This window comes from Platalea leucorodia, assembly GCF_965183815.1.
Source record: "Platalea leucorodia genome assembly, chromosome: 1".
Classification (NCBI taxonomy): Eukaryota; Metazoa; Chordata; class Aves; order Pelecaniformes; family Threskiornithidae; genus Platalea; species Platalea leucorodia.
This window is the reverse complement of record NC_138823.1, coordinates 131307915-131333379: the sequence shown is the minus strand read 5'-3', so window position 1 is coordinate 131333379 and position 25465 is coordinate 131307915. Positions and strand designations below refer to the sequence as shown.

The 25465-nt window shown below is 48.2% G+C and overlaps 2 protein-coding genes across 3 annotated transcripts; both read right to left on the bottom strand.

Annotated features, from left to right (window-relative positions):
- Positions 1-8618: 8618 nt before the first annotated feature.
- On the bottom strand, positions 8619-10971 carry HOXA4 (homeobox A4). Its single transcript, XM_082318344.1, has 2 exons — positions 10306-10971; positions 8619-9771 (listed from the first exon to the last, which is right to left on the bottom strand). The coding sequence occupies exons 1-2, from the start codon at positions 10907-10909 to the stop codon at positions 9443-9445; spliced, it is 933 nt and encodes a 310-aa protein (XP_082174470.1). The 5' UTR covers positions 10910-10971; the 3' UTR covers positions 8619-9442.
- Positions 10972-21929: 10958 nt separating this feature from the next.
- On the bottom strand, positions 21930-25464 carry HOXA5 (homeobox A5). 2 transcript variants are annotated; one of them, XM_082318319.1, is made up of 3 exons: positions 24390-25464; positions 24082-24245; positions 21930-23076 (listed from the first exon to the last, which is right to left on the bottom strand). In XM_082318319.1, the coding sequence occupies exons 1-3, from the start codon at positions 24641-24643 to the stop codon at positions 22826-22828; spliced, it is 669 nt and encodes a 222-aa protein (XP_082174445.1). In that variant the 5' UTR covers positions 24644-25464; the 3' UTR covers positions 21930-22825. The 2 variants fall into 2 exon arrangements, with proteins under 2 accessions (XP_082174445.1, XP_082174444.1); XM_082318318.1 differs by having other exon boundaries at positions 24082-25464.
- Position 25465: the final 1 nt, after the last annotated feature.

Genomic DNA, 25465 nt, shown 5'->3' with positions numbered 1-25465 from the left:
AAGAGGCTAGTTGATTTTTGTCCTTGTAACACACTATGAAGAATACACCTTCCTTCACTGGCGTGGCTCTGAATTTTGCAAAACCTTTTGGGACCTTGCTGTTAAACCTGTGCTTACGCATTTCCTATACAGCTAGTTTGAGTGATGCACAAAATTATAGGTTTCTAAGGACGAAAAAAAAATTGGGGAGGGGGAGCTCTCTGCCTAAGGAGAAAAAAAAAAAAAAAAAAAAAAAAGAAAAAAAGAACAGAGCGAAGTCATATGCGTCCCCCGAGCCAGGCAGCTTCGCCCGCGTGCGAGCACACCACGTCTCCCCCGTGAGATTGTTTAGCTTGTGCTATTAACACAATAAGCTAAACAAACAAAAGAAACCCTCAACTCACATAACTTTTCTGGAAGGAGTCAAAGAAAATCAGATAGTTCACGCTTTTAACGTGTTCCTGGTCCAGTTCTGTGACTCCAGAATTTTGCATCACCATGTATATACCCTTGCCTAAATCTTTCCACCATCCCCCATGAGCTCGGAGAAAACTTTCGGCTAACTGCACATCCCCTCTTACTGTTTCACCTGTACTTCATTGAACGGAATGAAAGGAGATTTGGTTTTAAAGGTGATTTTTAGCGTTATGGGCAGGCCTTATACACTCTCGCTTGGATTGTAAAAGTGGGCCACTGGAATTTAAACCCCTCGGTAACAGTGCGTAGTAGTGGACATTGCAGCAAAGTCAGCGTGAGATTACAACAGAGGAAGAATTTGCAATTTTTCATAGGGAAGTGAATAAGCTAGTAGCAGGGTATACGTATATTATCCCTCACTAAGAACTGGAATAAAAGCTCTATACCTTTGTAAAAGAGAGAGCATTAGCCACACACGACATGCCCAAGTCTGTAACCATCAGCGTGACTGGTAACTCCACAGCCCTCGTACTCAACCTAAACCCAGGCTGATATTTACTCGAGACGGATTCACGGCTCTTTTAAACACGGTGCGTTTAGATCCCATCCCAGAGAAGTTCTTCTGCAACAATGAAACTGAAATTTAATGGGGAATGGAGCAGATGTTGAAAAAAGCAGAGCAAGTCTTTCTTGGGGCTGTTGTAAAAAGTTATCGACTGCTTTGCGTCAAACGCAGAAAGATGGCTTTAGAAGTTACAGTCCTGAGCAAATAGAAACTACAAAAGCAATAAATCACAATCATAAGTCAGCTTAAATGCCTTAACGCTAGCTATGGCTATTGGCTTCAAAACCCTGTTTCTATGAACATCTTTATTAGTATTAATGGGCAAGTTAATGCTAAAACTACTGTTTAACAATTAACTTCTTGTATGTCGTGGGGAAACTGATTAATTCTTAAGAAAAGTAACTTCTTGACGTGCGAATACCTTCCACGGGGTGTGCTTGGGGAGGGCGGAAGGGGGAGTCTGCCTAACTTTATGCTGTCCTAGATCGCAGCTGAAAATTATGCCCTTCAGCCGATTTTGGAGAAAGCTTTCTTTGCTCTACTATCGCGATTACGACTTTTCAGATAGAAATTCGAATGATCTTGCGAGTGGCAGACGCTCGGTTTCCCCCGCCAACCCAGATATTGCTTTGTTCCTGTTCCGGGACGTTCAACGTTGTGGTTTATTACCTCGATGATTTGGAGACCCGAAACACGGTTTCTAGCAGAAAAACGTGGAGCTTATCAGTAGGTCTGCTACTGATTTTTCTGTGCTTTGTACACATGGCTTGGAGCTGAGCTGAAATTCCAGGCTCAGTAACAACAAACAGATCTGAGTTCATAATGTGCCTTCATTAAGAGAGACCCTTTGTGCCAGCTCTGGCATTAATAGCCTCTCTTGGCACTAATGCTATTTAAGGTTACCTTCGATGTAATTAGATTTAGGATTTTTACTGTCTTTCAAGTTTACTTTTACGCCAGTTGTTAAGAGGTAAGCCTATCGCTCCCATGTGGAGGCGAAATGGGACTCACCGTACGATCTAAGTATTTATTTCCTCGCTTCCTCGAAAGATTGGAAATCTGCTGGGACACAGAGCTGTTTACCTACATCGGTGCGTCTGATAAAGTTGGTCTTTGATCACTTCCAAGCAGATAAAAAGAATAGAGCTATCGACTGTGCCCTTGTGGGAGAAGTTGTACTCAGAGTCGGACGAGTCTGCGAGTGTTGGGTCCCTTTAGGAATCCCAAACATCTCTGCCCGCAATGCTGTGGGTACATGCCACCGGAGGAAGGTTCCCTCGTACCGTATTTTCGCTTTTAATCCCCTAACGTAAGCGTGAATAGGCATTCGCAGCGCCTTTCAGCGTAGTTAAGATTTAAGCAGCCCATTAAGCCAACACAAAGAGCCCTTGTAGTCCTCTAATTTATGGCCGCCTTTAAAAGGTAGTAAAGTACACTAATTGTACATCAGCGTCCAAAAATAAGCAGGTAAATCTAGCAGGAATTTCAGCTAATTCTATGTAATCCTCCCCTCCCGGCGGCCGGCGTAAGAAAATGGTCACTATGAAAAGCATTACATTTCTCCTGCCAAAGGACCAAGCGCATCAAGGACTCCACCAACTCTAAACCACCGAACACCGACCTCCGCCCGGTGCAAAGCAGGCCAGGAGAGACAAATACCCGAAACTTATCTGCCAGCCATTCTAGTGCGATGCACTTAGGGAAAAAAAAAAAAAAACATTAAAAATCGGGTTTTCGAACATCCCCACACGCCCTCCGCCTTTGCAGGACTGGCTTGGGGGACTCCTCGAGGAGGAGGCACACAACCACGCCGCGATGAGCCATTCCACACCGGCATGGCCCCAGCGCGCTCTCCCTCGCCTTGCGCCTTTGATTTGGGAAGGAGCTAGGAATGGACAAAGAAATTCTCAACCTCTTTCGCTCTTCAAATGACTTTGCGTCCTTCCCGTCCCCCATGCCTTTATAAGGATGGCGATCACTCAGATCCCGTACACTTCTTTGTCTGCCCAGACACGCGCATTCACCACCCACGGAAGATGAATAGAGCCAATCCAGAAAAAAATTCCGCCTAGGTTAAATATTTATCACAACAACAACAACAAAATCTCATTCCAGCAGGCTTGCTCTGCATGCAGGTACTAGGCAAATGGCTTTCTTACAGCTGCGATCGGTGCAAAAGCAGCCCGGGCGCTCCCCGGCTCTTACCTCCTCCAGCTGCGCGGAGTTGGGCTGAAGGGCTCCCGGCTTCCACCGCCCCAGCCCAGCGGCTCTTTTTCGGGGCTCCCTGTAAACAAGCGACAAACAGTGCCTTACCGGGGAGTGCAGGGGGAGGTATTTTGCTCCTTCATAGGCAATACATGGTTTGCCGGGTGCGCTGGGAGAGCCCCGGAGCGGGGCGGGCAGGGATGGAGCGGGCGCGGGCTCCCGGCGCGGGGCGTGGGTTCCCACCCGGGTGAAGAGCGCGGGGAGCTGAGAAATAAAAGTGTGCGGTTGATGGTTGTTTCTTTTTTTTTTTGTCTTTTTTTTTTTTTTTTTTCCCGTAGACAGCTATGCCTTCTGTCTCCAAGTGTTTGGAAATATTGTCATTCCAAACTCTTGTTACATGAATGTCTGCTTTATTTTCCTCTGGGAAACCTTTGTTTAGGATCATTTAATCAAGAACAGACATTAAACACAAGTCGTGGTGTTCATCTCTGCTGAATAAAACGCGGGAAGGGTTCCAGTTTAAATGCGGGGCGTATTGTGGTTGGGCTTTTATTCAAACGGTTAGCCGGGGCCCGATCCTGCCACCGCTAGCGCAATAAGGGACCAACAATTGACCTCACTGAAGCGGGATCGGGCCCAAAGCTTGCTTTTTTTTCTTTTTCTTTTTTTTTTTTTTTTTTTAAAACCACACTGGAAGCCACTGAAGGAGGACAAAAACTGGACGGCTTCTCTTCCCCTAAAATAAACAATGTTGCACAATCCAAAAAGACAATAGCCAGATTATTCGCATGCCACTTACTGAATCACGTTTACATATGAATTTGTCAGATATAATAATGTACCCCCCGTATTCATTCTCGCTAATAAAAGCCATCTAACGCATCTTAAAATTGTCAGTAAATGTAAATGCTAATAATTAAATAACACAGTTCTTGCGGAAGGATGTCATCTGAGCCTTGGAAATATTAAGTCTGTCTTGGGAGAACTTTTCGAGCAGAGACTTTGCTTTGCTAATTTAGTAGTTCCATAATTACGCTAATAATTTTAAATTTGGTGTTGAACTCCAGCCTACATAAAATCATGCAATAATAGCCTACTAAGCTGTTTATTGCCGTCTCATAAATTTGAGAGCGCTGACTGCTAAAATCTACTGGCAAACACAAAAGAAAATGGAAAGTTCAATCTGCGATGGCAGAGCCCGGGCGCTGCTGCCTGGGGTTATTCTTAGCTCTACCTTTCCCTCCGCTCGGCTCCAGCACAGGGGGAAACCCCTGGCATTTTAGGCTCAAACTCATACCTTAGCCGTTTTGATCCCTAATCAATAGTCATGTTACAAACGGCAATAAACATCGATCACGCTGTGTCGTGACTGGGTCGCCCCACTCGTGTTAAATATGGAGCGTGTATCTGAAAACGGTGCCAGCGACTCTCTGTTATTTATTTTGGAGCTATTAAGTCACGCCACCATATTTTACACTGCCACAGTCCTTTAAACTATGCTGCTTCTTGAAAGAGTTGCTAAGTAGCAATAAAGCACTTTGCAAACGCTATGACATTTTTTTTTTAATTTGTTGTTATCCCAAACTCTAATATTCATTGCGGCACTTTAAGTTCGTACATAAATCGTTCAGACTAATGAGTCATAGAGAAATTCGCCCATGACTTTTCCTTTACAATGCTCACTGCCTTTCCATTGCTTTTTTGGCCCTGCATTAGGAGCCGGTGATTTATTAACGCCAGGAAAATTGAACAAAGCAGGTCCTCCTGCACTGTGGCACCCAGCCTTCCACAGTGTGAATCAGAACATTATCAAATGTGTTTGCCTCGGTAACACTTAATCACCAAAAGCCGTAATGTGACCACAAGGCAGCTAAAACAAAGATTTAACATTTCTAAATATTAAACTTGTTAAGCAAATGCTCAGCAGACAAAGCAAGCACAAACAATTAAAGTCATCAAGCTAGAAATACACACTACCTACTTACCAACACAGACCCTACTGCTTGCTTAAGAAGTTTAGAATCTTTCAAGATAAATCAGGTGGGGGTTTTTTTTTAAAGGGAAAAAAAAAAAAAGAAAGAAAGAAAGAAAAACAAACTCCAGTAATAAGGAGTTGAGTTTCACTTCTGAGAGAATCACTCCTAGTGAGGACTGACGGCCACAGATCCATTCCTGACTATCTGCATTAATTATTTAATGAGTCACGTGACCCTAAAGATTAAAATTTCAATATCTCCCCCAGAACAGACGCAACACCTTTATCTGCGAGCGCAGGGATCCTCGTACTTGGGTCCCCTAATCTCTGCTGGCTTTGACAGCTCCTCAGTTTCTAGGGAGAGCGCTGGGGCATTAATAACACGGGTTTGTCCCGCTCCGTACAGCCAGGCGGGGCAGCCCTGCGCCCCCCCAGCTTAGCCACTTGCACCCAGATCCTCATTGTCTGCGGCGGGGGGAGCTCTGAGCGCTGTTGCGGGGGGACAGGGGAGCACCAGGGGCGCCTTCCCCCGGGCTGCCCTCGGCGGGTCAGCGCTGCCTGTCCGCGGGCCCGGGCGGAGCCAGGAGGGCTGCCCGGGGACGGGGGGGGAGGCGGCCGCGGAGCTTCCCCTGCCCACGCGGGGAGCCCCGACCCCGCCGGAACCCGCCTGGGCCGGGCTTGGGCGCCCATGCAGCGCCGCACCCGAGGGGACGGCCCCGGGGTGATCCCCCGGGGGGGGGGGGAGGGTCTCGCCCCGCCGCGGCCCGGCCAGGCCGTGAGGCTCCGGACCCGGCAAGAGCCTCCGCCTCCCCGGGGCCGCGACGTGCGGGGGCCCCCGGGGCCGCGCCGCCGCCCGGCTGGCTCCGGCGGACGTGTGGGAACGGCGGGCGGGCCCGGGGCTGCCCGGATCGGGCCCCAAGGTGCGGTGGGGAGGGGGGGGCAGCGGGGGGGGCTGGAGTTTCATAGCAAACCTGTCAAGATCTCTGCCTGTGTGAGGGCTCCCCCCACCCCTTCCTCGTTTACAAACACCGGGCAAGAAGGCCACGGGACGGCAAACACCCTGAAGAAAAAAAAAAAAAAAAAAAAAAAGAAAGGAAAAAAGTCCCAGCATTGGGTAATCCTCCAATGCAGGATGGCTCTAGTTATTAAATACCACAAGGCGCTTTTCACAGCTGAGTTCCCCGTGTAATAAAACACCAGGTATAGCAAGAGCTTGCAGGAGCAACGAGGAGGGGGATCTTGGAAAAGGAGCATTTTTCTTGGTGGGTGGAGGGGAGGTGGGTAGCAGGGTTAACGGCGTGGTGTTCCCTGCGGCCAGCAAATTGACTCCGAGGTGATTTGGTCTTTCTTTGAAATATTGACAAACTTCCACTTCCAGCGTTTTGGGCCGCGCTCGCCTTTGTGTCCAGAGCAGATAAATCCGTGTGTGAGAGACACCGGGAGAGCGGGAGAGAGGGAGGGGGGGAAAGAGACATTTAGGTCCAAGTGCCGGATTAAAAAGAATACTGTCTTTAAAGGTCAAGGGTTTGAAGGGTCAGTCTGCTCCTCTAAAAAAAACAATTAATGGGATAGAAAATTTGTCCTCTCGGTGAACTCCCGGTTGCCTTAGCAAAGGGAGCACAATGCGAGAATTTAAACTGGACGATGTAATTTTCGAAGTTATTGTAAAGACGGGCGGTATCGGACGGGGAGCAGAGGGCTCCCAGCCCGGGAGCAGCGTCCCGCTCCCGGCCCAGGCAGAGGGGGAAGGGGGGGAAAACGGAAAATTTACCTTAAACGACGATAATCTGCCATGGGGTATTTTGCAGTCCGCTGTTCAATCTCCAGCAAGAGAGTGTACATTTTTTTAGTAGACAGCCAAGATGCTGTGTCTTTACACATGACCACCTTTTTTTTTTTTTTTTTTTTTCCAGGAAAATCCTTTGCGTCTTCACAGACTTTTCCAAGAGAATGCCTTTCAGAACCGCTGTTGAATTACAAAGAAGTGTTTATTGTAGGAGGTGATTAATGATTCTCGCTAAAATTGCTATTTGCAGCGTGATTTCATTTCTCTTTACAATGGGAGCAAACCGGGTTTATACACATAGGCTACACACTAAAGAAAGCCTGCATCGCCGGTTAATACTTTTCAGCTGGAATTTTGCTCGGCTGTGCTAATTTTGGCTCTACATATATTGAGGGATTCTCAAGCAATAAACTAAACGAAGAGTCACACGCTTGCAGATAGTGGTTACCTCACTTACAGCTATAGTATTGTCCCTTTACAAGGCGGCAGCTGGCAATTTAGGGCTTAGTAAACAGCAATATGGGAGTGGAGGCGTGCTTTTCAGGCCTGCTCCTTGGCCAGGTTTGGAGACAGCAGTGTTTGCCGAGGGTATTTACAGCCGCCACCTCTCTGATGTTGACTGTGCCCTGCCAGCGGCACCTTACATTTTTCTGCAGGACGATCTGTGCTCCTTGGCCAGGCAGGGATGCTGGCCTTATCCCTGGGGCCTGGTGCTACCTTACCCAGGGGGTGATGATGCACCCAGTCCTGGCGGCCTCACTCACGCGAAGAGAAGCATTGGTTCAAAAAATTCCTCTCGGATGTATTTGGGTAAGTAAATAAGTCTTGGCCTTCAGGCCTTCCCTAGAAGATTTACCAGCACTTGAGCTCCTTTCCAAGCCTTTTCCTACCCGGCTCGGTGCTATTCTCTGTTGTGGAAGCCCTGAGCAAGGCTCCCCGTTAGCAGCTCGGCTTTGCCTGCGCTCCTTAGCTGCCTGGAAGCAGCGAGATGCGCAGCCTGAGCTGGAACCACTTGAACCCCGTTTTGCCACAGTCGTTTCGACAATCTCTGTCAAATAAAGCTCGAGTTGTACGCAAATTCATGTTTCTGCCGAGGCTTTCTCAACACATTTCGAAATAGTCTTAAAAAGAAAATAAAAGGAAACAGAAACAGAAGAGGCAGCTGAGAGAAACTTTAGGTTACCGCCCATGTATTCCCCTTCAAAAGTGCGAGCCAATTGAGAAATCATAATCGGGCGAAAATGCACGAATAAATCATGCCTGGCGAAAGATTTAAAGTGTTATCATGGGGAGCATGTGTGACTTCTCCTCCAGCAAAACCCGTCATGAGAGCTTAGTGGGTCCCAGCAGAAGCACAGTTTCTCTGTACCGTGGCTGAACACGGTCGTACGGACAGGGATGGAGAGCCGGACTGATTCTGCCAGGAGTCAGCTAACGAGAACACCACTCACCTACACGATGAAGCAAGACCTTTCCTCGTCCTACAGCGCTCTCTTTCCCAGCCAGGCAATTAGGAGTCAGGACGTTTTTCACTATATTTAAAGCAACCGTTACCTTATTGACAAGATGAATCCAAGTTAAAACGATACGTGAAACCGTTGTTTTCCATTCCTGGTGCCAACACCAGCCAAGCACAAGGGGGATGAAACAGCACTGAGTGGACTTGTGTTTCAAGCGTTTAATTCTTTTGTACAGAATAATCTTTATTACCAGCATTTGGCACTGTTATACATTACACCAAAAATCCACAAATTGTACATGGACCCAAACGATTTAGACGGTGCCAAATATGAAGACAGCAACAGCCTTTATAGCGATATTTCTTTAAATAAATGCAATCGGGAATGTGGAGAAAAACTAATAGATCACAGCTACTGCGGGGGCTACACTTAGAACCAGTTAAGTTACCTTTGATACATAAAACATTTTCCTTTCGACAGCGTAAGGGGACATTTTTCGTAAGTCTTTAACCTCCCGTGGACGTGTTCGTTCTCTCTCCCGGGTTGGCGTGTGTGCATACGTGCGTGTGCACCCTCACACGCGCACACACGCACACGGGAATGCACGAACACGCCACGAAACAGCGCTATTCAAGTCAATGCCTTACACGAGTGTCTCACAAGGTCTTTGCTTTGTTTTAACCTTCTTTTATTTTTAAAGTGTTCTCTAGAAAAGGAAAAAAAAAAAAAAAAAAAGAGTCCGTCTTAGGTACAGAGAATTCGTCCGTGACAGCATCCAGCCCTCTCTTACACCGAGGGCAAGAGAGCGTTTCCATAAATAGAAAAAAAATGATGGGCATGGAATCATTATCTATATACAATGTAGACAATCGTCCGGGTTTTGGTTTAAACATGTGCCCGTTCTTGGGCACGTCTCGTCTTCCTTTCCTGCTCCTGTTTTGTTTTACACAGTTGTTTGGTCCAAACGGCCAGCCTCCACCACGGGGCAGCTGGAAAACCCCAATAGATAGGTAAATATATATATATATATTAAAAAAAAATAATAATAACCGTATTTACAGCGCGGCTGCGTTGGGTGTAGCCCCATCGAGCGGATGGGGGTGGCCCTGTGTCTGTGCTTTGGACTGCTGGCTCAGTGTGGACTGGTTTGAGGAGCGCATCTTTGTGTTAGGCAGTTTATGGTCTTTCTTCCACTTCATCCGCCTGTTCTGGAACCAGATCTTGACCTGGCGCTCGGAGAGGCAGAGGGTGTGAGCGATCTCGATGCGTCGCCTCCTGGTCAGGTAGCGGTTGAAGTGGAACTCCTTCTCCAGCTCCAGGACCTGCTGTCTGGTGTAGGCAGTGCGAGACCTCTTGGGCTCCCCTCCGTTGTAATTGGGATTGACTGAAACGTGCGCACACAGGCAACACACACGCACACACACGCACGCACACACACACACGCGGAGGGGGAAAGAAAGGGAGAGGGGGGGACGAAAGGGATGGAACATAATCATTATATAATAACTTGACACCAGGTTCGCGTAAGATACATAAACGGCAAGAAAAATTGTTTCACAGCCTATCGACAGTGGGGACAATCGAGGAGCAATAAAAAATGGTGATGGGCATTTGGGTTAGAAGAAAAGCTTCAAAGACACATGGCCCAGAGCCACTGCAGGGCAATTAAATTTATGGGGGCTATAATTACTGCCCTAACAGTTTGGCGTCTCGTAAATCTTTTGATAAAGGACCCCGGATACAAAAGGTTTCTCACTTTTTTTTTTTTTTTTTTTTTTTTATTAGGAAACGCGGAGAGAGAAGGAGGGGAAAAAAAAAAAGCCACACAGGCAACGACCCATCCCGGCCCCGGGAGCACCCTCCCCCCTTCCCTCCTCTGCAGGCGCATCCCCACCTCCCCCTGGCAAGGGCAACTCACCCGTGCTCACATGGATCTTCTTCATCCAGGGGTAGACCACCGGCTCCTTCCCCTTCAGCCCGGGCAGGCTCTTGTCGGGCAGCAGCGGGCAGCCGGGCCCGGTGCCGGCCCCGGCGGCGGGGGCGGCTTCGCAGCGGCGTTGCAGGGCATGGCCTGGGAGCAGGGGCTGGGGCGGGCCGGGGTGGCCCTTGGCGGGCGGCGGCGGCGGCGGCGAGGCGCCCGGGGGCGGCTGCTCGGGGCCCGGGGCCGCGCTGCCGGCGCTGCTGTAGCTGTAGGGCGCCTGGGGGTAGGAGGGTGCCTGCGCGGGGTAGAGAGCCTCGGGAGGCGGCCCCGGCGGCCCCGGAGGCGCCGCGGGAGCCTGGTAGCCCGGATCCCGGCGCGGCCGCGGGAAGTACTCGGGCAGCGCCGGGCCCGGGTGCGCGGCGTGCAGGTGCGGCGGCGGCGGCGGCGGCGGCGGCGGCGGCGGCGGGGCGTGCGGGTGCGGGTGGTGCGGGTGGTAGCTGGCGGAGCTGCCGGCGCTGCCGCTGTGCTGCGTGTACTCCTCGCAGGGAGGGAATTTGGGCTCGATGTAGTTGGAGTTTATCAAAAACGAACTCATGGTCATTAATTTGTGAAGTGCAAAAATACTAATTTTTCTCGCGTTGTCGTTTTTCTGGGCTCGGCGAGGCCCCTCCCCTTCCCCCCCCTCCCTCCCCTCCCTCCCTCTCCCCCTCCCGCTGCTGTCAAGTGCTCGCTGCTGCCAAAGTTTGGGCCTCCAGCTTCCCCCCCCCCCCCCCCCCCCCGCCGCACTCCCCTCCCTTCCTCTCTTCCCACCCCTGGAGCGCCTACAACACACACAACACACACACGCACACCCACCCCCGCACCCCCCGCCACCCCGTCACCACCTGACCGCCAGCGCCAATTACCGCGCGGGGCCGCGGACCCCGGATCAGGAAATGGAAGGAGGGCGAGCGGCCGCGGGGCAGCTCCGCGCCCGCGGAACCACCGCGGGGGGCTCGCCGCCGCCGCCGCGCCTCCTCCCCGGGCGGCGGCTGCCCGCCGAGGGAGCGCTCGGTCGGGGGCTGCTGGACGCCCCTCACCGGGATCCCCGGCTCCTCCCGCCCGCCGAGCCGGGCCCCGTCCGGCAGTGGCGGTGTCAAGCGCGATAAAAATAATCCCGCTCCGACAGTCCCGTCCCCCCCGCCCCCAGCATTTTTTGTTTCTCCGTCCCCCCGCGGGAGAAGCGTAGGAAGCGGAGGGAGGCAGGGGAGCGCAGCCCAGCTGCGCGATCCAGAGGGAGGCAGGCATTGCACAAGGCGTTGCACAATCCTTTTCGACGAGCCCATCTCCAAATGCTTGGAGTCCGGGCTGCGCGCAGGCAGAGGGCGGCAGCGGCCGCTGGGCGCAGGCCACCGGTAGCCCTCCGGGGTTTGCCCCCAGCGCCCCGCCGCCGCGGACCGGGAGCTCTGGGGCTAGCCCTTTGCACCTTTGAAGCCGTGCTACCCGGAGAAATAGAGGCGAAAGTTAGTTGGAAGGTGGCGGGGAGGCCGAGGAGAGTCCTCGGGTGGCTTGCGGGGTGTGAGGGATGTAGCGAGCCTAAAAATAACGGGCAGGAGAGGGGGAAGGGAGAGAGGGGAAGGCGGACACGGCGGTATCAAATATTTCCACCGGCGGTCGCAGGGCTCACCGCGAGCATCCCTCCCCGCGGAGGAGCGGTTTCCAAACTACGAATTTAAGTCCGCCGGTTTGGTATGCCTCGTCTTGGGTTTATTTCTTAATTTTCATTTCCATGAGAAATCGCCAGCGCCTTCGCAGAAGTAACTCGCAAACCCTGGCGTGGGAGGGAGAGGGCACTCGGGCACTTCTGCGTTGCTAAAACTGAGACTGTTAACGATATTTGCAGCTCAGAGGGAAAAGAGACAACCGCCCTGACCTTAGGTAATTGAAATTTGATGGTTGAACTAATTACGCTCTTATTCTAAGGGGGAAAAAAATAGTTACTGAACGTCAGCTAGTCTGGTACGTTCGGAGTTAGAAGCGAACTTTTCGGATATTTTTTTTTTTTTCCTCCTTTTCAGGAAAGCATATAAACACGTAGAAATATTTACCGCACCCTTCGAGAATATAATTGCTGAGTGGGTAATCTCATCTGCTGGTATGGGAAAATACATCTAATATATCAAGCGTAAATATGATACGTTTTAGATCTTGCCCTCCTAAAGATATTACATTAACAGTTACCCTGGTTTAAATTCAGATTATTGTCTTTTGCAGTTTTACAGATAATGGATACATGCAATAAAATTCTATTTGAATATATATTCTATCTAACAAGACACACACCGTATCGATTTATATTTTATACACACACACACGCACATTGCAGGCGGCTTGTAATATGTTAGAACCTTTAGAGCACTTGGGTATACTGGGGTACTTATCTAAACAATCACTCATTTCCTCCTCCTATCGAATGTCTAATTTGTAAAGAGAGTTAAAACACATTTACTTACTCATTTCCAACAGCACATCTATGGAACACTTTAACTGGGGTAATAGATAAGTTTCTCTATTTACTCTGCATGGAGAGGAAACGCGGTTACACACACGCATGCAGAGACAGCAGCAACTGTTCAACAACACACGTTTGACAGGAAAGGGGAGATTGTTTTATTTCTATTAAAAAAAAAAAAAACAACCAAACAACAAAACAACACAACAACACACACACACACCCCGAAAACAACAACCACCCGTGTTGTAAAAGAATAAAGCTCCCACCTACGTGACTGTAAAAAATAAGATTGCCAAAGCCCACCACGAGCAGAGCGCGTTTTCCCGGCGTAAAGAGATCCATGCACACATACAGACACAGACGTACCAATACCTGCCGGCCAGCGCCAGATGAATTACACTGGGTTATCGTAAATATTATCCTCGACACACGTCCTGAGACGCTATGGCCAGAGCAGGCTGCCGTGCTCCCAAGCCACGGGAAAACCCAACGAAAAGTGGTGTCTCGGTTTGTAAGCTCAGAGCTATATTGGGAGAGCTGACCGGGCTCTGTTTCGTATTATTTACCGTGATTAGATCTCAAAGTATACTTGTTTCTCTGCCCCTCTTTCTACCGTGGGGCTCTGGCGCTCGGTTACAGGGAGAAGGATGAAATTTTGTATACGACTGTAAATCTGCAAGGTGACCTGAGCTGCTCAGCTGAAGTCTGTTTTTTTCGTGTGGTTCTATTAGTCTGCGAAGATGTGCTGAGGCAGGACCTCCAAAAGGCCTGTTCCATGTCTTTGTGGTTTTGTTATCATAAACAAGAACCCAGCCAAGACCACCAAGTGTTATCTTGCACACGGCCATTTCGACATTTTACTGCAAGATTTATGGCTGTAATAAACAATCTCAGAAACCCTTTTTTTCCCCGGTACTTCCCTTTAACAAACTTGTAGCATCATCTCAAGCTCTCAAAGAAAGAAAAGGAGAGGAAAAATAGGCCGGCTCCCTTATTTTTCCAGAAGGACTAAAGGCTCGATTTCACTGGCGAAGGAGACTTTAATCAGTTAATAAAGGAGCGAGAGTTTCCTGGCCGAGGCTGGCCGAGGAGGAGATGGGGACCCCGCTGGAATTAAGTTGAGAGGGAGAAAGTAAATTTCCATGCACCCAGAAGAGCCAACCTCGTACATACCCAAAGAGGGGGGAAAGGGGCATCCCCCTTTTTCTTGTGAAACAGGCAAGCACTCCTGCCACCCTCCACATGCGCGGCTAAAACGTAATTACTCCGAAAGAGAAAATAACAATAATAGCAAGAATAGGAATAGGAATAATAATAGTAATAGTAATGATAATAATAATTCAAGTCAACCTTTCGCCGTGCCCGGGCATCCTCCACCAAGAGCGGTAGGAGGAGGAAGAATCGCACTAGCAGCCTCGTTTGAATTTGATTTGAACCATTTTGAATATATTTAGCCTCAGCTTTCCCCTCTTGAATGCGAGGCTGTCCCAAGTTTCAAAGTGACCGAAAAGTGACACCGTGTGCATTTTGTTTCTTATTAATCTTACACATTGACAGTCTTTGTTAAATAACAAGGCGTGCCCTTCACCAGGCGACATTTTCATATTTGTTAGACGCGGTGACCTGAAGTTCACCTCGGCCTTGGACTTAGTTTTTCTAAAAGGTCTATAACAGTGTCTTTTAGATAGCGGGGTGCTTTGCCCAGGTCACTACTTCTAAGGGAAAATTAAGAAAAAATCGCGGGAAAATGTAAACGTTATGGAATGTATCGACTGTATTCCCTCCTTTGTTCCTGGGAATGATACAGCCCCCGAGGCTGCTCCTGCCTCCGCAGGCGGGAGCGCTCCTTCCCGATGGGCGCTGCCGGGCAATGCTGGCAGTTTTGCCCCAAGTTCAGCATTTGGTAAAAGCGGGGACTTCTCCGGCACCGGGGCTCTTCTTTCACAACGGGATGGGTGGCGGGATTTGCTCGCTCTGTCCTGGCGCGGTTAAATAAACATACGTAAAATGTGATTTGTGCCCGGATTTTCAATGAATGGTCTTTCGAGCAGACCTTCCACGCCAGAGAGCAGTGTGCTGAATGCAGAGAGTGAAAGGACAGAAAGACTTCGGCTCAAACTATTAACTGTTCCGCTCCAGACTGTTGCCTTTTTTTTTTTTTTTTAAGGAATAATTTAAACAACAGTTCAGAAGAGCCAATATTTATTGAAGTCGCAGTTTCAACTTCTTTGAAAATATTCTCACTGATATTTTTAGTCTAAAGCAGATTGAAAATACGGAATTCGAGCCACTAATTGTTTTGGTGAGGAAGCAAATGGATTTCGGTCACCTACTTTTGAGTAAGCCGGTTATAGTAACAGCTTTCGTTCTGGGTCTATCAAAGACGCATTGTTATTCTTGGAAACAATCCGCCTGCTATTCTCTAACAAAATAGATATTTGGCTACGGTTTTTAGCTTGTTATCAGGCTTCGCTCTTACACCAAATAAATACTCTGGATGTGAAAGGTTATATACTATCTCCAGCGAGGGCAGGCTCCCCAAACGTGCAATGCCAGGGCTCGCTACAAGTGAGCAACAGCAGCAACTTGTGAACAACGCCTGCACGCCGAGCAGGCGCTTGCATTATATACTTTCCAGGCTTCAGCAGGTACTTTAGGCAAAATCTCCAATAACCACTTCGGCTGGTCTGAAATCTAACCCCCTGGTATATTTGTTCCCAAGAAATAACCCTCGTCTGCCACGATCCAGCTGTGTCTCTGGCAAATAATTCACGCGTACCAGCTACAGAGAGAGGCCGGTGTAGCCTCCTGCCTTGGAGTCGAAAGGCAGCTCTGCACGGATGGGGGTGAGGTGCGCTCTTTCCCGGACTTCCTCGTCGCCCCCTCCCCTCCTCCACACCTTTCATATCTGCTTCTCAATATTTGGGAATATCCTTTCCCTCTTCCACTGACCCCCTCATCCTCATCATTTCAGGTTGAATCCGGTTTGCTGTGATCTCCCCCAGAATGAAATTCCCTCCGCGATATTGGCCAGTTCTCCCCACAGACACGCCTAACCGAGGAGCTGAAGCTTCAACACCGAGGAACAAAAAAAATCCCAGCAATGTGGGGAATAACTCTCTGCTCAAAGAAATTCCACCAAACTTTTTTTCTTTGGGGGGGGAAGAGGGCGGGGGGATGGAGGGAGGGAAAACAACCCTCCCTGCTCCCCATTTCGCTGGGAACCGCTGCCTCGGGTACTTCCAGGAGGCTGTGAGATGCCTCCAAATCACGCAGCGGCGCAGGGCGCCAGCTTCTCCGCAACATTTTCCATCGGTAGCGCACCATGGCCCCACCGCTCCTCATTTTAAACGAGCTCCTTCGGACCGAGTATATAACCCTTATTATCTCCAGCACGCCCTGTTTAAGCACAGTTTAGCGGTCGCTACACAAATGAGAGCAAAAACAAAGGCGCGGCCAGGATCGATACAGGCGTTAATAGCTTCGCTCCTATCTTATCTTCCTGCCATTTTGCAAAGTGAGAAGGCTTGACATCAAACCTCTTAAAGCAGGTTATTATATAATAAACAAGGGCGAAACATTTTGCTACCTGACTGGCGGAGGAGGCAGCATCAGCGGCTGCTGTGGGGGTAACACGCGTGTTTACCTGCCGCGGCTGAACCCGAGATATTCAGACACAAATGTGGCCGATAATTCAAGATGAAATACAACGTGTATTACTCCTGAAAAGAGGAATTTTCTATCCTTTCCTCGGTAATTGAGGTCATTCAGCCAGTAGGGTTCACCTGGAGTCCATACTGTGATACACACGTAACTCAAAGCTATTTTATCTTTTGTGCTGATAGTCAAGATCTCGGCTATAACATTGACATCAAACTCTGTCTGGGCGAATGACTAAGAGTGGTGCAAAACGTAAACTTTTGACCCTCAACTTTTTGACCTGCAGTTGTAACGCCCTTAACCACAAAGATATACAAAAGCTATGCAGCTTCTTTTAGGAGTAAGAGGCTCGCACTGTTTGTTTCAATAGTTCTGCCGTTTCCCCCAGCTTTCTAAGGGCTTTTTTTTTTTCTTTTTCCTTCTTCTTGCTGTTGAGAAATCGGATACTTTTGCATTTTTAATTATTGCCCTTTTTTTTTTTTTTTCCTTTCTTTTCTTTAATCTCGCAGCTTTGTAAAGTGCTGTTAAATCAGTTTGCACAGCCTTTCGGCAGCGTTGGAGGGAAGCCTGTTACTCAAAGGCGCTATATGGTTACAATTGCAGGTGAAATGCTGGGTAAGTTCTGGGCGTGAGGTTGGAAGGAATGTAGCGACGAGCGTTGGGGGAAAAGCTGCAGCTCTCTGCTGCGAGGGTCTTAGTCATTTCTCCTTGATTTAAACATAAAGAAACAACTCTAATTGTTTGCGAAGCCTTGTCTAGGCAAACGAGTTGACTGTGAACTTGGTCTAAAGCGAGCTCTGCTGGTGATTCCTAGGGTGTGCAGATTTATCTTTTCTGCATTTACTTAACCTGGCAGTGAACTGCACGGGCTGCCATTTGTTATCCAGAGACAGACTTCACCTCAAGCAAGGACTGTTCCACAAAATTGCAATAATTACCCAATAACCTTCATAGCAAATATTATTATTGAAAAGACATTTTTTTGGGGAGGGGATACAGGAAAGGTTCCTTATGCGTGCTGTAAGGCGAGATCCTTGCAAATTTTACACGCTCTCCATGTCAGATTTGATATTGTTTGTGCGTGTAGCTACAGGAACATGTGACTGTGATGGTCCATGAGTATTTGCCTTCCAGAGAGACATTAGTGAGGATGCTTTAATTTGAAAGGGATAATATTTTCAAAGATGACCAGGCGGCTGTGGGAGCTGTGTTTTTGCGCTCTGGCTAGCAACTCTAGCAACAAATCGGGGAGATTTTAAGGGCAGGAAAGAGAAAGAGCTAAGAAAGCAAAGCGATGTCTTAACTTGGTCAGGAGATTTACTTACGTCTGCATTTAATGCGTTAAATCTGTATTTGCGGGGAGGGAAAAGGCATTGCTCCAGTATCCAGGGTTTGAAATCGAAACCTCCTGATCCGCCCCTCATGATCTGTTCCATTCAATTTCCCATGGAGCAGATTGCAAACCCCTCTATTGTCACCCTTCCACAGATACACACTTATTAAATGTAAGGAAATGGCAGAATAATAATTTCCCCGTAATGTTCTGCAATTAGGACGTTTGCAGGTCTTCGACAAGGCTGCAGAGCTGTAATTTACGGATGACTTTCCATCGGATTGTTATACTTCTGGTTTAGAGAAAGTTATGCCTTGCAAAATCACTAGTTACACACATTAAGAGAGTTGCCTAAGCTTTAATTGGCCTTACGCTTAGACATGACACACTACACTCAAGTATTTCTTTCAAAGGATTAGGTAAACTATATTTCAATGCGCAGAACGCCACTTGCCATGCCTAAAGTAAAACAAACTCGCACGCATTAATCCCCCCAAACACAGCAGAAAAATAATGTGTGCAGATAAGACCTCTCTCTTGATTCCCAGCGATTATTCTCCATGACATTTTCCCTCGGAAAACAATTAGGACCTGGGAATATTTCGGTAGAGTTCGGCAGTCTGGGGTTGTTTGAATTTCAAATTTCAAAGCGGATTAGAAAATCTTAATGCGTTTCTGGAGTTGAATGGCTTCAACTGTGCTGCTTTGGACAGGGCAGGGCCAGAAATACGGAGAAGTTGTCATTTCTAGCTAACTTTCTTTTGTTGTTAGAGAGTTTCTTGCAGTACGGGCGGGTTTATATGCTTGTGGGTTTGGGGATGTTTTTCTTTTCCGTAGTTCTTGTACACTGCTTTACGTGGAATATGCTCTAGAAGCCACATTCAAAAATGTGAAAATACGTAGTAGCGAACCTTTTCGCTCTAGGCAATGAAAAATGACAATCCGCGACGATAACCAGGTTGCTAAAATACTAGTCGAACGGGTGAGCGTGTGTGTTTGTATATTCACCAGCTAATTCAAATAACGCAGTGTAGTTGAATATTGAGTAATCGCGAACGGTTTGTGTCTAGTATCATTCCCGTTTACAAGCGAAGGATTTTCCTTGGAAAAGGACCCGTATATAAATGAAGCTCAAACTTTTAAAGGGTTTTCATGCCTTTGCCTCAAACTATAAAATTTTATGGCATATAATAGAATGGAATACAATACACGCCTGTCATATATAACTTTCTGGTATTCCTATTGACGAAAATGTGACAGCTAGTGCACTATGAAATCTCCAGCTGTTTATTGCGGAAATGATTTTCAAATGTGCGTTTGGATATGCACTTCTAAAGCCTTTCCTATTTTTTTAATACAAAGTATATGCATATGTGTTTGTTTAGTGTTCATAGGAAGATACACAGACACAAAGGTTTCGGACTGCATTTATCTTACACAGGGGCTTGACTGTAAATATTAAATATTTGTAAAACTGTGAGATCTTTGAGCTGAGCCAACCTTATAAACTACCGTTTCTTTAATGTTAAAGGCAGATAAATTAAAAATAGGCATCAGTCAGCGAAGTGCAGACCCTGCAGAGGTACACAACAACCTTACCCTCCTGCACCCCTGTGCTTTTCTCTCATTTTTGCTCGCAGTAACAGATACAGCCTAAGCCGCAATATTCAAAGGGGATAGCACTAGCAAAATAAAACAAAGCCCATCTCCCAGCTCGCGTCAAACCACCCCGTTCTTTTGCAAACCCGACTTTATGACACATGAAGGAAAACAATGCGATATGCTGAATCCGTCCTACTCCAAACCTGAGCAGAGAAATAGATACTCACAGCTGGTTTGGAGATAGAGAGAGAGATATTAAAAAATATGTATACATATATTGGAGGCAACTCTCAAATCTCTTCCCTAGACCCCAACTACTCCGTCTGCACCCCCTGAGATCACTCGCCTAAGTAACAGCTCTGAGGGTAAGGATCAGGCCTTAATGCAACCCAGAGAAAGACAGAGTTTCTTTCACCCTTTCATTCAAGTCCTGGAAATTCAAAGACTAAAGTTAAATCCGGCCATAAAGTTTATTGCTGAGTAATCACACTCTAGTGAGAACAGTCCACTTAAATAAAAAGAATGTTGAAGTAAACACGCAGCTGGGGCCTACCCCACAATGGCAGCCAGCAATATAAGGCAGGGAGGGAGAGAGCAGAGCTAGGGGGATATTTACAATCTTCAATAAACCAAGCCCGTATTTCATAATTTGCAGCACTCTAATGACCTGTAGTCTCTTGTATTAATGCTACAAGTTACAGTCAATTGCTCCGCTTTAAAAAAAAAAAAAAGAAAAGAAGGCACAGGAACGTATATATGTATACATGCATACACACCCTTTGTACACATAAATACACCAATATTAGACACACATATGCATGTGCACGGCTTTATACAGGCGTATACATCGATTTGTACATGCATGCACACACGCACATAATTTAAATATATTTATATTTATGCAATTACATATAGGATCTGGAAAAAGTTACAGCAACGTTATAAATGCGCATCCCCGAAACACACTATGCCCTCGCAGATGGACATATATACATAGCTAAAGCTTTCTGCACACCCCCATGCAGAAAATAGGAATCTTAAGCGCTCCAGTACAGTCTGTGCCATTTTAATACTAGCTCTGATGTGCAACATATTTCACCAATCCAAAGATTATTACCATATCAGCACGCCTCCAACTCTATCATGCCTACATAAGACACTGCCCAGATAATATCAAGCCCTATCTATTTTGTTTCCCCTTTCTTTAATCGCCTGCAGTAACTACTCCTTGCTAAACAAAACCTCTCCAAACTTGGAGAGCCTATTGGAGCAAAGGAAGTAATTATGTTCTGCGGTAGTCAAAGTGATTAAAGCTAGGCCCCAAAATCCATCTCTGCCAAAGTCGCTTATTGTGGTTTACTTTGATTTGATCGTTAAAATAGAGAGCTAGCTGCTGCGAGTGAAGGGATGGGGGGGGGGTTCGCAGCGCAACCTAGATCATTAGTGGTTGATCCTGCCTCTCAGGCTCGGTGGGACCGTCCTGAAAAGCTCCAGGCGGAGAGGAAGGGAAAGAGAAAGAGAAAGAAAGAGAGAGGCGAGAGGCAGCGAGAGCGAGCGGGAGCCTCGGCTTCCCCACTGTACAAATAAACTTTAAGGAACTTGTGCACAAAACTTACCTTTGACTTGCAAGGAGCCATTTTTCATACAGTATTGAGAACTTGTGGTTTGGATACTTCTGTCCCTAAACCTGACAATTTGAATGGCCAGGAGGCACACGTAGCCTGCAAAAGAGTCAAATGAAGTCCAGCGTCAGTGAGATTATATGTTATGTGGTATATAATGTTGGATGTCAACTCCCCAAAACCATAAAACTTACTTTAATGGCACCACGTGACTTTTTATAGCCAGTGAGCCTATCTGTCTGTGCTATGGATGATTTTACGATCTAATTCATAGACAAAACCCTATTCATTTGGCACCCAAATGTCATATAGCCGGAACTGGGGCTTATAAAGTTTACTGTTTTATAACTTTTAAGGGAAGGCATCAATGTAACCAGTCAGTAAATGTGCAAATCTTTAGTTGCTCTTAGAAGCTCAGAAGAGTTAACCATTCAAGCTCTGATGGGGTAAGTAACATTACGTTTATAGCAAACTAATTGTAGCGAAGAAAACCAAAAATCTTTAAAGGGCGAAAAGTGGGAATGTGGCTAGCGAGGGTTACTAATAGACGCAGAGGGCTCGGACGTGGCTGTCCTGCAAATATACTTAATGAAACCACAGGAGAAATTCTAGAGCGATGCAAACACGTCTTGGAGTTAGCAGCGTGTTTTAACAAAGCACATGTGGTTGGTTTTTTTTTTTTTTTTTTTTCCCAACCATCAGCAAACAGCTAACAGTTGATTAACCCACAAAAGGGTGTTGATTGTGGTCCTGCGATGCAGCTTTCCACCTAGCGAGAAACCAGTAAGGAGGAACTTGTGGTCAAACTTTCAATTAAAAATAGTGGTAGCGGACAATCGCAGCATCTACCATTTCCAACGTGCAGCAGGAGCCAGGTAAACTATTATTACAAAGTCTGCACGGGTTAATATTTTTTTTCAGAGGCAAATCAGGAAGCACAACTTCTTGCTTTGCACAAACCAGACCACGAAAACTTTACAATAGAAAGTTTATTTTTTTTTTGTTGATTTCCAGTCAGTTTTTTTTTAAAAACAAATACAAAAAAAAAAAAAAGCTGATCACAGTTTGCTCAAACAGCCAGACTTTGACTATATTTGTAACTTTGTTCACAAAAAACATACATCACAGAAGCTGCGCTTAATAAGAGCCACTTCTAAGAGTTCGTGCAAAGAGTCATATACAAAGGCACAGCAAGGACATACTGCTTGGAATCACAGTTTTCGTCACAGATTCACTATTCACTACACGTAAGACAAGTTCAGTTGATTTCATCATTTCACCTCTACAACAGCATTAATTACACAGGAATTATATAGGTAGTTTGAATAAAAATATTTTTAACAGCTTGGAGCTATACAGACATTAACACTTGACCACACATGCACAGTTAAGCAGGTTGAGTGCAACACATAACATTTGTACTAAACCGGGGGAGGGTTTCTTTCTCTCTCTCTCCTTTTTTTTTTTTTTTAACCTTCTCTTTTTTTGTTCTTTTTTGTTTAGTTTTGTTTTGTTTTAACAGTTACTTCAAGTAACACAGCTCGCTTCATATAAATAAGTTAAAACATCTATTATTTTTTTCAAGACAAAGCCATTCAAGACAAAGAAATGTACGATAAAAGCAGATCTACTTATACACGCGAGAGAATGGTAATAAACAGGCTCATGATTAAAAGATGAATAAGGGCGACAAGAACAGGGTTTCTTCACAGAAGTAACACAAGGAAGTTTTAGAAAGTCAACTTAGTACTGACATGAGACGCAGGGTCAGCTAATACTGCTCAGTACTTTTAATTGATCAAACGCTTAGGGACGGAATGCCCCTCCTGCAGCTGCCATGCTCATACTTTTCAGCTTATTATCCTTTTTCCATTTCATTCTCCTGTTTTGGAACCAGATCTTTATTTGTCTCTCTGAGAGGCAAAGAGCATGTGCTATTTCAATCCTTCTTCTGCGGGTCAGGTATCTATTGAAGTGAAATTCCTTTTCCAGCTCCAAGGTCTGGTAGCGGGTGTAAGCAGTCCGAGCCCTTTTCCCTTCTGGTCCCCCTATGTTGTCTGGAAGAGAAAAGTACATGATTTAGGTTCGCAGCAGCCACTCGGAGCCTTCGTGTCTTATTGCAGCTACCAGCGACCAGGACCGTTATTCTCAGCCCTGCTTGGTTTTGTTTCTGGTTTGCATAAACGCTCAACAAGTTTCCCCCTCCAGCCCCTTTTAGGAAAGGCTTGGGGGAGGGGGATTTGGTGGTCTCGGTAAGTTTTCGCTTGGATTTGGGGTTCGGTTTTTTTTTTTAATTGAATTTTTTTTTTTTTTTTGGAAGGCTAATCCCCCCCCTCCACAAGCCTCCCCCAGATAAGCTGGTTTGGAGGGTGCCTCTGCTGCTAGCTGGGTTTTCAGGGCTGGGAGAGGAAAGCTGAGGCGTGCAGCCCGTTCCCACGGCTGAGCTGGGGGAGGCTGGGGGAGGCAGCGAGCCCCCGGCTGCTCCCCCAGCAGCGAGGGCAGGGCAGGTACCCGGGGCCGAAAGTTGCTCCGCTTCCCCGCGCCCCTCAAGCCCCTCTCCCCGGAGTTTGGGGCGACTCGCCCCCCCCTCCCCCACGGCTTCCCAGCAGTGAAAACTGCCCTCCTCGCCCTCTCCTATTCTCTTTTTAATACGGCTCGGCAAAATAAATGGGGTCAGCCGCGCCGTTCCCACTGGAGGATCCCCCTTCCAGAGGAGAGCCGGGAGCAGCCTCTGCTCCCGATCCCCCTTCGGGAAGGCGCTTTCTGCTCCCCCGCCGCCCGCCGGGGCCGGCGCTGGGAGCCGGGCGGGCTGTGTTTTTGGGGCCGGGCGTCTTTTTTTTTTTTTGTCTTTTTTTTTTTTTTTTTTTTCTTTTTGGGGGGGACTCGCCCGGAGAAGGGAGCGTGCTTCCCTGCGAGCAGAGTTGTGCTGTGCGCGGAGGCTGCCCGCTCTCACGCCCTCCTCTCCCCCCTCTCCCCGACCTTGCTCGGCGCAGCCACCCGGTTTACATTAAATCCTCCTTTTCCTCCAGAGAAATAAAGAAAGAACAGGGTATTTGCTTTACCATGACTTATGTGCAGTTTTCGCATCCAGGGGTAGATCTGGGGCTGTGAAGGCTGGGCTGTGCTTTGGTCGGTCGGGGCACTTGCCTGCTCGCTGCTTGCTGGAGTGTCTTCCTCAGTCCCAGACGAGGTGCCAACCCCGTCTCTGCTGATGTGCGTGTTGCTGCTGGAATTGGACGAAGTGCTGGTGGAGTTGGCGAGGGAGTTTTTCACCCCGTGGTGACTCTCGCTGACAGGCGAACCGGCCACGGCGGTGCAGGGCAGAGGGTCAGGGGGAGGCGAGTGGGAAGACGTCGCGGGCTGGTTGTACCTGGGCTCTGTCGAGGCAGAGGTGGTGTTGGCCGGGTAACTGCGGGGTCTCTCATTGGCACCAAAGTGGGTGGAAGCAGAGCGCCCGACGCTGAGGTCCATGCCATTGTAGCCGTATCCGTACCTGCCGGAGTGCATGCTGGCGGAGTCCCTGTATTGCTCGCTCACCGAGCTGTGATCTCCATAATTATGTAACTGGTAGTCCGGGCCATTTGGATAGCGACCGCAAAATGAGTTTACAAAATAAGAGCTCATTTGTTTTTTGATATGTGTGCTTGATTTGTGGCTCTTGGTCGTTTTGTGCGTCTATAGCACCCTTGCACAATTTATGATGAATTATGGAAATGACTGGGACATGTACTTGGTTCCCTCCTACGTAGGCACCCAAATATGGGGTACGGCTTCACATCACGTGCTTTTGTTGTCCAGTCGTAAATCCTGCCTGATGACCTCTAGAGGTAAACTCGTGCACTGGTGGGGGAGCTGGGAGGGCGCGGGCGGGACCGGGGCGCGCCGCCGCCGCGCGCCGCCGCCGCCGCCTCCCGCCCGTCCGCCGGCCTCCAGCGCCACCCGCTGGCGGCGCGGGGGATGGCGCCGGCTCGGCGGGGTCGGCCCGGGGTGACGGCCCCCGACGGCGGCGCGGAGCGGCGCGGAGAGGCGCGGAGCACGGCGCGGGAGGCCGGCACCGCGCCCGCCGCCGCCGCCGCCAGCGGCACCGGCGGCGGGGACGCGGGGACGGCGGGGCTCGCTCCCCCCGCCCCCCCCGCCCCGGCCGCCGGGGAGCCTTGCGGGCAGGGAGCGCTCCGCTTTGTGCCTGCTTTTTTCCTCCGTGCGGGGCTTATGTACACCGGGTCACAAACCCTGCGTGAGCCGTCCTCGCGTGCTGGCAACGCTTACCTCCCTTTTATACACTATATATATAAAAATATTTTAAAAATTCCCTCCCTTTTTCCCGTGCCGGAGGTTTCGAGAGGCACCCGCCGATCTGAAATGGCAGGTACCTAGGAAAGACAAATATCGTGCAGCGTTTTTCCAACTAGGGGGTCAAATTCCAGGCGGCTTTACGGCCGCCGTTAT

What these genes read in the sequence shown, in the direction of transcription:
- HOXA4 (XM_082318344.1), bottom strand. Translation starts at nt 10,909, where the DNA reads ATGACCATGAGTTCGTTTTTGATAAACTCCAACTACATCGAGCCCAAA. An exon ending in GAAGATCCATGTGAGCACGG is followed by an intron (nt 9,772 to 10,305) that starts GTGAGTTGCCCT and finishes CGCACGTTTCAG; the next exon opens with TCAATCCCAATTACAACGGA.
- HOXA5 (XM_082318318.1), bottom strand. Translation starts at nt 24,643, where the DNA reads ATGAGCTCTTATTTTGTAAACTCATTTTGCGGTCGCTATCCAAATGGC. An exon ending in AAAACTGCACATAAGTCATG is followed by an intron (nt 23,077 to 24,081) that starts GTAAAGCAAATA and finishes TTTCTCTTCCAG; the next exon opens with ACAACATAGGGGGACCAGAA.